The sequence below is a fragment of the Panthera tigris genome, chromosome A2, assembly GCF_018350195.1.
Source record: "Panthera tigris isolate Pti1 chromosome A2, P.tigris_Pti1_mat1.1, whole genome shotgun sequence".
Lineage (NCBI taxonomy): Eukaryota > Metazoa > Chordata > Mammalia > Carnivora > Felidae > Panthera > Panthera tigris.
The window spans coordinates 129,383,398-129,395,296 of NC_056661.1; the positions used below are offsets into that span (position 1 = coordinate 129,383,398).

The window sequence follows — 11,899 nt, forward strand, 5'->3', positions numbered from 1 at the left end:
CAGAAAATGTAGAGAAAACAAGTGTTAGAATTAAACTCCTAAAATACTAAAACACTCTCACATATACTCTCTGGCCATCTCACACAGCGGATGAAACCTTGGTATAAGCAATTCATCCTGCACTTGGTCACATTCTGCCCTTCTGCCCATAAGGACAACTTCAAAGTCTCCTTACAGTACTCTCGTGGTATTTAGCCTCCATTCAAATCCAAATTAGGGAATTTACTAAAAATGACTTGCTTCTGTGATATTCTAATAAGAAACATTCAGAAAGCAATTAATAATGCTGGGTGAGCAATGGATATCGATGAATTAAATCAAGTATTGAAAAACATGCCAACTATGTTAGTTTCCCCAACAACAAATCAGCCAAGGATATCTTGCTTTGGAAAGCATTGCACAGGAACTCGAGAATCACACCATTTCCCACGCCCCGCCCCTCCCACCACCCCCACCGTTAACCCTACTTAAAATCATTATCTTGCAGCCTGGTTTTAATTCTGGGGCTTGAAAAGAGTGAGATTTGTTACATAACACATGTGACCTGACCTCATCAGAGATTAAAATAAGGAGACGTGTCTAATCATCAACACAATAAGATCCATTTGCCAGAGTTCGGCAATTATCCTTTATTTCACACTCCACAAAGACAAAGCATTCCTGCGAGACCCAAGCTGTCTTTGCAGCTCTCAGCCGCTTAGCACGGACACAAAATCCTCTGGATGGAATCAACATGAGATAAACATATTACTCACATACTGTTGAAGAGCTCACGGTATGTTTCATCACCTTTGCCTTCTGACATCAGGCTGTCCAGTTTGTCAATTAGCTTAGCTTCCACCTGAAACATACCCAAATATTACTCCCTTTCTTTCCCTTCACAAAGTGGGATTTCTAGGCAAACTGAAACATACTCAAGTCTGCAAGGGAAAAGGCAGCAAATTTTGTGAAAGCAACATTATCATGAGCTGCGGTTAATAGCAGATATCCCCTTGGAATTCTAGGGGCTAATTTAGATAGAGTAGCACAACTTCAAACTCCCGGCAGGGTAGCGTTTGCTGCCACCAAAGACATCTATCTGTTGACTCAAACACAAATGCTTGCAGCCCCGCTTAAACATGTGAATTTTTTTAAGAGCTATAAAAACTGGCAAGTCCTACTTATTTATTTATTTTTTTTTAAAAAATCACTATATGTGTAAGAACATTAGCAGAGTAACATACCCACAGACGTTAATTTAAATCTTTGATGTGTTTCATATTTTTTTTCTTTCTCAAAACAGTTCGAGGTTGCCCTAAATCTCTCTGCTCAAGATGAGAACTTGCCTTATCCATGTACAGATGGTAGATCCATAGAAATATTCTAAGTCAGCAATAAGCTACATGAGAGAGAAAGGACATATTTCCTGAAAAACTGTAGTCAAAACATTTATATCTTCGAGAATGTAAATCCTTTAGGCCTTGAGTATCAGAAAAAGCAGAAATAGCCCCTTCATCTGTCTGAGGCAGCAGAGACAGAAAATGAAACACCCCTGCATGGCCAGAGAGAGGTAAGCAATGACAGATTGGGAGGGATATGTGACATTGTCAAAGGACTAAGCTCAGTTATTCCTTTGAATCAAATTCTAATAAGGGTATGAAGACAAAAGGAAAGGACAGTGGGGTCCCCCCCCACACACGAGAACAATTTTAAAATAGCCTTTTGTTCAGTGATTAGCTTTCTTGAAAAGAAATGTAGATATGGATACAGGAGAAAGCCATGCTTCTGGCAGTGGGAGGGTGCTGTGTATGCATTCAGCTTGCTCAGAACGTTGACAATCATTTCTAAAATTTGAGAGAGGCTTCACTGGGAGAAGCATGAAGGGGGCGCCAGATCCTTCACACAGGTGAGCGTGTACAAGTTAGTGCGTGAAGGGGGCGCCAGATCCTTCACACGGGTGAGCGTGTACAAGTCAGTGCGTGAAGGGGGCTCCAGATCCTTCACACGGGTGAGCGTGTACAAGTCAGTGCGTGAAGGGGGCGCCGGATCCTTCACACGGGTGAGCGTGTACAAGTCAGTGCGTGAAGGGGGCGCCGGATCCTTCACACGGGTGAGCGTGTACAAGTCAGTGCGTGAAGGGGGCGCCAGATCCTTTACACGGGTGAGCGTGTACAAGTCAGTGCGTGAAGGGGGCGCCAGATCCTTCACACGGGTGAGCGTGTACAAGTCAGTGCGTGAAGGGGGGCGCCAGATCCTTCACACGGGTGAGCGTGTACAAGTTAGTGCGGGACAGTCTACCATCTCTAACTTGAGTAACCTGGCATGGCAAGTCAGCTGATTTCTTACGTGATCTGATTTTGTAATAAAAACATTTATTCTGTCCAAAACTGGAGCAGACCTAGCAGAACCTAGTCAACGAGAAATGATAGGCTCGTCTCTTCAGAATCTCCTTTGCAAGAATTTCCACTGCCTTCCTGTTTAAATTAATTCTCAATGCTTCAAGCAAAAAGCAATAAAACATTCTGTGCACCAAATGGTCAAAACTAAGCCATTCACCAAATGCAATGTGTGAACCACTGAGAGGCCGATGATTTTAAGAATCGTTAACCTTCCAATTCCTCTGTGTTGTGGCCAACTGGGAACAAAAAGAATCTCTGCCAGCTCTTTAACAAAGACTTGGAAGTTGCAGAATTTTTCAGCTGAAAGGGATTTTAGGGCTTCCACAGGGGCTCGGGGGAACACGAACTGGAGAGGTGACCAAGGCCATATGAACGGGAGAAGGCAGGCAAGGCTGGAATCTAGGTCCCTTGAAAGCCTGTTCGATACTTATTTCCCAACTCAGAGTGGAATCTGGTAGCTCAGAGAAGTTCAAGCAGAACTGAGACTCTTTCAACTGTTCTGAGAAGCGCGTCCACCTACCTGTTTAAAATTGCCGGTCCGTCTCTGTTCCCAGTCCATCATGTCATGAAAAATAGGAATCATGACATTCCGGAGATCTGGCTGTGGTATCAAGGTCACTTCTAGGAAAGGGCCAATCAAGGCAGGGATAAAATGAAGCTTGTGCTCTCCTAAATTGAATCAAACATTCAAGTTTCAGTATATCAATCTTAAGATTTCAGAAAATTTATATCATTCAATTTATTTAAAATGATTGCTAGGAGTACATGCAATTAGAGTTGTCTCTCTCCAGGCAAGAATATATTTCCCTAAGCAGATATATAAACAGTAAATTTCCATATGTTGATTAATATTTCTCCATCATTTTATATTAAAAAACTAGGGATTTACTTTTTCACAGTTAAAAAAAGCTGTAAGATACCATTAAAAATTACACCACAAATTAAAAATGATGAATTAAAATGACACCAAAAGTTAAATCATCAGGAATTGGTTATGTATACTATTATATAGTCACACATTGAATTTTTTATGCAGTCACTAAAAATGAGGGTTAGGAAGGATAACAGGCCAAGTTTCTCAATGCGATTAACTGAAAAAGCAAGGTATGGGGTGCCTAGGTGGCTCAATCGGTTGAGTGTCCGACTTCAGCTCGGGTCATGATCTCAGGGCTCGTGAGTTCAAGCCCTGCATCAGGCTCTGTGCTGACGGCTCAGGAGTCGGCTTCAGATTCTCTCTCTGTCTCTCTGCCCCCTCCCTGCTCGCTCGCTGTCTCTCTCACAAAAACAAATGAACGTTAAAAAAAATTTAAAAAAAGAAAAAGCAAGGTAAAATACAGTATGGATGGGTACTTCCTCCATTAAAAAGACAAAACATGTGTGTGTGTGTGTGTGTGTGTGTGTGTGTGTGTGTAGTAGTATAGTGTATATATATATATATATGGTAAGTAGTCAAGAAGATTTATCCCCTAATGTTAACCACAAAGGTTATTATCTCTGGGTGGTTAAAATAATAGGCACTTTTTATATATGAAAAAAGTGGTCCATGCATCATATAATTTTTCTTATGTTTTTAAACATAATAAACACACAGCCTAAACAAAAAACTAAATGGTAGTTCAAAAAAAAAAAAGGAAGGAACAATTTTCTAAAAAGATTACAGTGTAACGACAGTGAACTCAAAATGGTATAATTACCAAAGTACACAAAGGTATGGTACTGATACTTCCGAGGAAAGGAAGGTAGAGGGTGGGGTGGACACAGATGATTTCATCTAGCAAATGAATGTTGACTTCAGTTCATTACACTAATCATCTATGTTAAATCTCAGAGTTTCATTTTGATAATAAGCACTAACTTTTAGCATCTGAAGCATGTGACACTGAAAGCAATCATTTAAAACCCATAGAACAGGTTAGGAAGCCAAGCAGAAGGGGGCTGGCTTCATGCAAGAAGATAGTTTCCCCTTATTCTTTTCTACCTTTGGTCTTTTTTTATGCAAGAGTCAAATATACACAAATTCATACCATCCAGAGTTACTTGCACATTTTGGAGTTAAATAACTTTGCATTAATTGTCATTTTCTCTATTTTGTTTTCTGTACTAGAAGGCATGAGTGTGGCCGAAGAGCTTGGATATATATAAATCCGGGGTGCAAATATGGACTTTAAATTTATATTGGCTTTAGAGGGGTTTTTAAAAGAAAGTGAAAGGAAACATTTGGAGATTGGGGGGAAAAAATGATGGATGAGATCAAAGACAGGCAAACCCAAGCAGGTATTTGTAAAGTCACTGCATTTTGCGATTGGGAGGTGCCTAGCAACAGTTCAGCAATCTTCACCATGTGGCTCCCCATCCCTTTTCCTCCATGCTAGGGACATTAGCAGGACACAAGCCACACCCCCCAGCCTATCTGAAAGTCCCTATCCTTTCCAACACTGAAACCACACAGTCTTTTCCTTTCTCTTTCAGGTTTCATTAAAAGTAATTTGTTTCTCACCATCTCTTAATTACTTATTCATACCCATTATGTGTGAAGAATAAACTTGGCTTATAATTCCTTTTGCTCTCCTACCTTTCTTTGTGATCCAGGTACCATTTTATCTTTCCCAAGGGACTCCTTAGTTCTCCTCATTCAAGCAAGAACACCTCCTTCTTATTCATCAGAAGAAACTTCCTTATTAATCTAACCTTGTACACTTTCCTCCAAAAGAATGAGTCCTTTCAAGACTGAACAAGCTCACTGTGGCAGAATATAGAGAAGTGTCAATCCCTAGTTCTTCTCCCTGTATCTCCCCCATCCTCCCAATACACACATTTCAAGCAGGGAACTAGCTGCCAGCTTTTGGGATTGCTTTCCTCGGTTATTTTTATCAGGGCAGAAAGCAGAAGCAACCTGAACTCAAAAATCATACTGTCATTTGGAAAAGCCTAACCTACTCAATGCTTATTCAAGATATTCTGGCAAAAGAGGGGAAGAAAGAGAAGCAGGGAAGGAGACTTGCAGCCCATCCTGAGATTAGCAGGCCTTACACCCATTCCATGACTCTGCCCCTAGGGGATGGCCTCAGAGGTTCCAGGTCTACCATGGATGCTATGCCCTCACAGAGCCATGGACTGAAGGGACCATATATGCATCATGTAACCAATAACCAGGAGGGCTTCCCCACGGTTTTGAGACTGTGTAAGACACCAAATCTTTGCACAGCCTTTGGGTATGTGTGGAGGAGGGGTAATAGAAGTGGCAAGAAAGACAAAATAAAACTGAATTCCCTGCCAGCCCGAATAGTCCTCCCTGGCTTGGTGAAATGAGATTCAGAGCTGCGACATTATCATCTTCCTTTTTAATCTTTCCTGGGCCTGGCATCCTTTGGCCCTCTCTAATCAAGAACAGCATTAGCATGCACTTACTTTATTTATCACTGCTTGCCCGAGTATTTTTGAATCTCCTTTAAAAAAAAAAAGTCTTCTATTTATAGACATTTTACAACCTGATTTTCTTCTTTGAAAAATTTTTTACTATGCATTGTTTGGTGACAGATGATGACTACATTTATCCTGGGGAGCCCTGAGTAATGTACAGAATTGCTGAATCACTATGTTGTATACCTGAAGCTAACATAACTCTATGTTAATTATACTTCAATAAAACATTTTTTTACTATGAAAAAACTTAAATATACATAAAATTATAAAGAACGGTAAAGCAAATCCCCACATACACATCATCTAGCTTCAACAATTACCTACATGTAAAAGAAACTTGTTTTTGATGTTTATTTGAGAGATGGCGAGAGACAGAGCATAAGTGGGGGAGTGGCAGAGAGAGAGAGAGGGAGGGAGACACAGAATCCGAAGCAGGCTTTAGACTCTGAGCTATCAGCACAGAGCCTGACGCAGGGTTCGAACCATGAACTGTGAGATCATGCCCTGAGCTGAAGTCGGACGTTTAACCGACTGAGCCACCCAGGTGCCCCATACAATTATCTACATTTTTGCCAATCCTGTTTCGTCTATCACCGCAACTATTTTCCCCCCTCTAGGGTACTTTAAAGCAAGTCTGAGATATATCATTCTACTTGTATGCAAATCAGTAAGCATCTTTAAGGTAGGACATTATTATTTACACACACACACACACACACACACACACACACACAGAATTACAATGCCTTTACCACACCTAACAAAGGCAAACAATAATTCCTTAATCTAAAACTCAGCCTAAATTAAACTTTCTCTGATGGTCCTAAAACATGTCATTTATAGTTGGTTTCTTTTAATCACAATCCAACTAAGTCCATACAGTCTATTTTGTAGCCTGATTTTCTACTGGCAGTAGACAGGCCACACCTACATTTAAATCACTATACAGGAATGCATGAAGGTAGCCTTATTTGCTGAAAACATAGTCTGGGAACACAGACCCTATGCAAACCTGAACAGGCTCTCCACTATAGTAAACCTAATTCCTCCCCAATCAGCAAAGCAAAATTCTGAGCTATGTATGACAACAGCAAAATAAACTTTATTTAAATGATTTCTTTTTAAACTGAAGATTTAGTATACTTTCCCCATCTCTAATTGTCAGCCACATGGTCTTGTTTTGAAGTATTTAGGGCATCTGCTACTTGGGCTGCTGGAGTTTTATATTTATGGGCACAGAACAGCCTGTTAGGGAAGTATTGATTTTTCTACAGCAGTTACAAGACGCTGTGTTTGCAAATGTGGAAAAAAGAGCCCACTTTATATTTAGTAAGAATGTTAGTTCAACTAAAAATAGCAAGAAAAAACTTAACCTTGAAGCATGATGAATGCCAAAGGTGGGACACAGTAGTCAAGACTAGCTTCTTTCTTTGTAGACTATTCTTGTAAGTATAGTGCTAATGTATAAAATTAGGGGGCGGGGATTTATGCCTTCCCCCTTCTCTTTCCCCTTGTCTTGACAGAACATTTTTAGTCCTTCCACTTGGAAATGAACACATTTAAGAAAAGGTATTCACTTTTCACTACTTGGTCTTTACTCTTCAAAAGTATTTTATCAAAACCACAGAGAGATACCACCTCACACACCTTAGGATGGCTATTCTCAAAAAGACAGAGAGAAAAAGAGAGAAAAGAACAAGTGTTGGCAAGGATGTGGAGACAATGGAACTCATGTGTACTGTTAGTGGGAATGTAAAATAGTACAGTCACTGTGGAATACAGTATGGCATTTCCTCAAAAAATTAAACCTATAATCGCTATATGGTCCATTGTTCATAGGTGAATCTAGGGATATAATGATCAGATTCGGAAATCGTACAGCTTTGTGCTTAAAAGCAGACAAAATTACATGTGCCCTTTATTCCTTGTCCTCAACAGAATGGAAGAACCAACTTGTTCCTAGCATATGAAAGAGTTTCCACACTTCCAGGTAAATATTAATGACAAAATCTGATTGAAAAATATTGTTCAGGGGCGCCTGGGTGGCTCAGCTGGTTGAACATGTGACTCTTGATTTGGGCTCAGGTCATGATCCCAGGGTCATGAGATCAAGCCCCTCATCAGGCTCCATGCTCAGCATGGAGCCTGCTTAAGATTGTCTCTTTTCATCCCTCTCCCAAGCTCTCCCTCTGTCTAAAATAATAATAATAATAAAAAAAATTGTTCAGTAAAATTTTGTTTCTGTATTAGACTAACTGGGTAGTTTCAAATGGCCAAAAATGTATTAATTACTCTGAGTATTATTTCCTTTCTGCAATTTACTTTCTAAAAGTTAGCGTTCTTTATATCTACTAAAAATTACTGAGGATCTTGATTTATAAAATCATAAAGCTTACTTGCTTTACTAAAACATGGTGATTGGTTTTTATCAAGATTTTTCTTGTCTCACAGAAACTGGACAAAAGGTTTAAAATGTAACATTTTAAAACTAAGCTCTGTACAGACATGGACCATTTTTGTTATATCTCTCCAAATAACTTGCACATAAAGCCAGGGCTTTATGAATTATGTTACATTGAATTTGTTGGCCTGTTCCATTAAGAAATGGATATCTATAATTATCTGAATAAAATCTTTAGCATTCTAAACACTCAATGTGACATCTTCCATAAACCAAATTGTAATAAATATATTTTCAGATTCCTAAGTAACAAGCTGAATTAAGGTCTCTAAGGGGTGTTAAAATAGCACTCCGAATCCTTAATTTTTCTTATCATTTTGTAAAAATTCATGTCGCAAGAGAGGCTTTAACACTTCTAAACATTTCCCAAGTCTAGTTGTTGTACAATAGCAGTGACCTTTAAAATTCACCTTATGTTTTGGAAGTCTTAGAAAAGTCAGGACACAACTCCAGGGAAATAATACAAAAACAAAGGAATGAGGTGAAAATTTACCCTCATCTTGTATTTGAACTATGTCATGCTGGGAATTTGTATTGAGTATAATGAGCCTTTTCTAACAGACTGCTAGAACTAAGCTAGAGCTAGTCTTTAGGGCTGGGAAAACAAAGAAAGGGGGTAGTATCTAAAGCAGTGCTTTCCAATCCTTAGTCAAGAATCATCTGGAGAACCTATTAAAACACAGTTGTGTCCACTCCCAGTGATTCTGTTTCAGTAGGTCTGGGGTGGAGCCAGGTCATTTGCATCTCTCACAAGCTCCCAGCGATGCTGCTGGGGCTCCAGGTCCATTTGAGTGCCGATGTTCTAAAGACTACTGACATGATCATGTGTTGGGGGGATCCATATGTTCCAGAGATTTTCCACATTGTCTAGATTTTTGAGCGAAACAAAGAAATAATTTAACACAAAAACCAGAGAGGTAGAAATATTTTTGTTTTAAGGACAAAATAGCTGGGAAAAGTTTATCAAGTATATCATGAGATCATTAGGGAGACCAAAGGCACCAGCTTTATTTAACAAGCCCATGGTCATGGCCCTAAGTGCATAGCTATCCTGGCTTGAGTAAAGATTTATGTGGAAACAACCACATAACCATTAGCAAGGCTAATATTCATCTAAAAGGGAAATCTGCCATGTTTTCTAACATTCTGGTAACTCAAACGAATCTGTCCTGGTTTTATCATTTGAGCTCTGACAAGGATTTAATCAACCACAACAGCATTCCAATGCAGCATTCTTTGGAAAACATCTTGTTAAATTAATGCCAAATGCAATATGGGCAGTACAGGGCTTTATCTGCTTTTGAAAAACACCACAAAGAATTAACAAAACATAAAGACTGAGAGGGGTACTCATCAAGTAAGATAAACTGATGCTATTTTTGAGCTGAATCTAAAGATACATCATAGACTTCTTCTAGCTGGCCTTAGACAGGTGGAGATTGCTTTCAAGATGCTAACTCACTTATTTGCTGAAATTACCAGCAAGCACTGAACAGGGGGCTCAATTATATGTAACAAGGCTTCCTCAAATTGCTATGAATATCACTATGTATATATACAGATCCTGGTCAAAAATCATTCTGTCACATGAAGTAAAATGATAATGGTTCTATTTTCATTTACAGAAAACAAATCCTGCCATTTCCAAGTTGTGCTTGGATGAGCCCAAGAGAAAAGATACTTTTAGATCATTACATATTCAATTCAAATAAGCCCATCACTTTAATGAATTGCAAGGAGAAATTTACAGTGCAGTAATAGTAAATGAATACTATAAACTTGCACAATTAGCATACAAAATTAAATAAGTTGGATCTCTATAAAGAAACCATATGCCAATGAGATTGTAAAACAATTTATTTTCCAAATATTATTCTTTTCCATGCAACCAGGTCAGGGTCAACAATTTACTATAGTAATAACGCTCTATCTGCTGTGTCATTAACAAAATGGAATCTAATTGTATCTTAGCAACTGCAGATGCTTTAAAATCCTTTGGCTATACTCTTTATGATATAGATCCATGCTGTCAAGTTTTTAAGAGTACTGGTGCACAAGCCAATGCTTCATCAAGTTAATTCTAAATTTGTTATGATTCATAGCCTCAATTCAGAGTTCTAGAAACTTTGAGTTGTTACAATCCCAAATTCTGAAAGATTAGCTCATTGCTAAAAATGTATTATTGGAGCATTGGTAGATTATAAAATTTATTGTTCATGAATAATGAAACACACAAAGGTAAGTTGATTTTCAGACAGGTACCAATTTAAAAAATTAGTTATAACCATATTCAATTCCAAAATATCAATTACTTTCTATGATAACTATTGATATAGACACTTGGTTTCAAATGCCGTCATTGGTAAATTGTCCTTCATTTGCACACTTAAAAAGTACAGTGATCAACTACAATGGAGGTGGCTTCTCTTTCCATTACTTACCTAGGTTTTGCCACATACTGAAAATTTCACAACCCATTGTGACGCGCATGTCACCATACCTGAAATAAAACAAAAAGCAAACCTGATACAAAGCCTTCAGAACAAAAGGTATTTGTGTCTCTTTAAGATATAAACTATCAATGTGAATTAAAAGACACTATGTTGCGGGGTGGGTGGCTGGCTGGCTCAGCTGGTGGAGCATGTGACTCTTGATCTCGGTGTTGTGAGTTCAAGCCCCATGTCGAGTATGGAGATTACTTAAAAAATAAAATCTCAAAAAAATAAAAATAAAAGACACAATGTTTTTTGTTTGTTTTAAAGTTTATTTATTTTGAGAGAAAGAAAGAGAGACAGGGTATTTGAGCAGGTGAGGGGCAGAGAGAGAGAATCCCAAGTAGGTTCCACACTGCCAGTACAGAGCCTCACACAGGGTTCAAACCCACAAAATGTGAGATCATGACCTGAGCCGAAGTTAAGAGTCAGACACTTAACTGACTGAGCCACCCAGGCGCCCCAAAGACACTATGTTTTTAATTAAAGATGTTTAATGTAGGTGTCGTAATGCTTCTAATGTAAATTCTTGTATAAATCCTTTAATAAAAAAGATCTGTCCCTTAATTTATTTGATTCTTTTTTTAATTTTTATTTATTCCCCACTTTATCACTCTTTTAATAAATATGTAAGGTAAATGTCATTATTTTCAACCAACATTTTTCTTGATTTCACCTATATTTTTAGACATTTCTTTAACCTACACTTTTTTTTTTTTAATTTAAATCCAAGTTGGTTAACCTATTGTCTACTAATGATTTCAGAAACAGAATTTAGTGACTCATCACTTATATATAACACCCAGTGTTCATCCCAACAAGTGTCCTCCTTAACGCCCCTCTTTCACTTGCCCATACCCCCACCCCCCAACACCCCACCAGCAACCCTCCGTTTATTCTCTGTATTTAAGAGTCTTTTATGGTCTGTCTCCCTCTCTGTTTTCATATTATTTTTGCTTCCCTTCCCTTATGTTCATCTGTTTTGTATCTTAAATTCCACACGAGTGAAATCATATGGTATCTGTCTTTCTCTGACTGACTTCTTTCCCTTAGAACAATACACTGTAGTTCCATCCATGTTGTTACAAATAGCAAGATCTAATTCTTCTTGATTGTGGAGTAAAATTCCATTATATATATATACC

General features: G+C 38.4%; 1 protein-coding gene across 1 annotated transcript in view; it reads right to left on the reverse strand.

Annotated features, from left to right (window-relative positions):
* Positions 1 to 11,899, reverse strand: part of DOCK4 (dedicator of cytokinesis 4) — a 428,942-nt gene that overhangs the window by 56,909 nt on the left and 360,134 nt on the right. The window contains exons 30-32 of the mRNA XM_042970201.1: positions 10,704 to 10,762; positions 2,899 to 3,047; positions 756 to 841 (exon numbers count right to left, since the gene is read on the reverse strand). Coding sequence (XP_042826135.1) covers positions 756 to 841; positions 2,899 to 3,047; positions 10,704 to 10,762 — 294 coding nt within the window. The remainder of the gene's footprint in view (positions 1 to 755; positions 842 to 2,898; positions 3,048 to 10,703; positions 10,763 to 11,899) is intronic.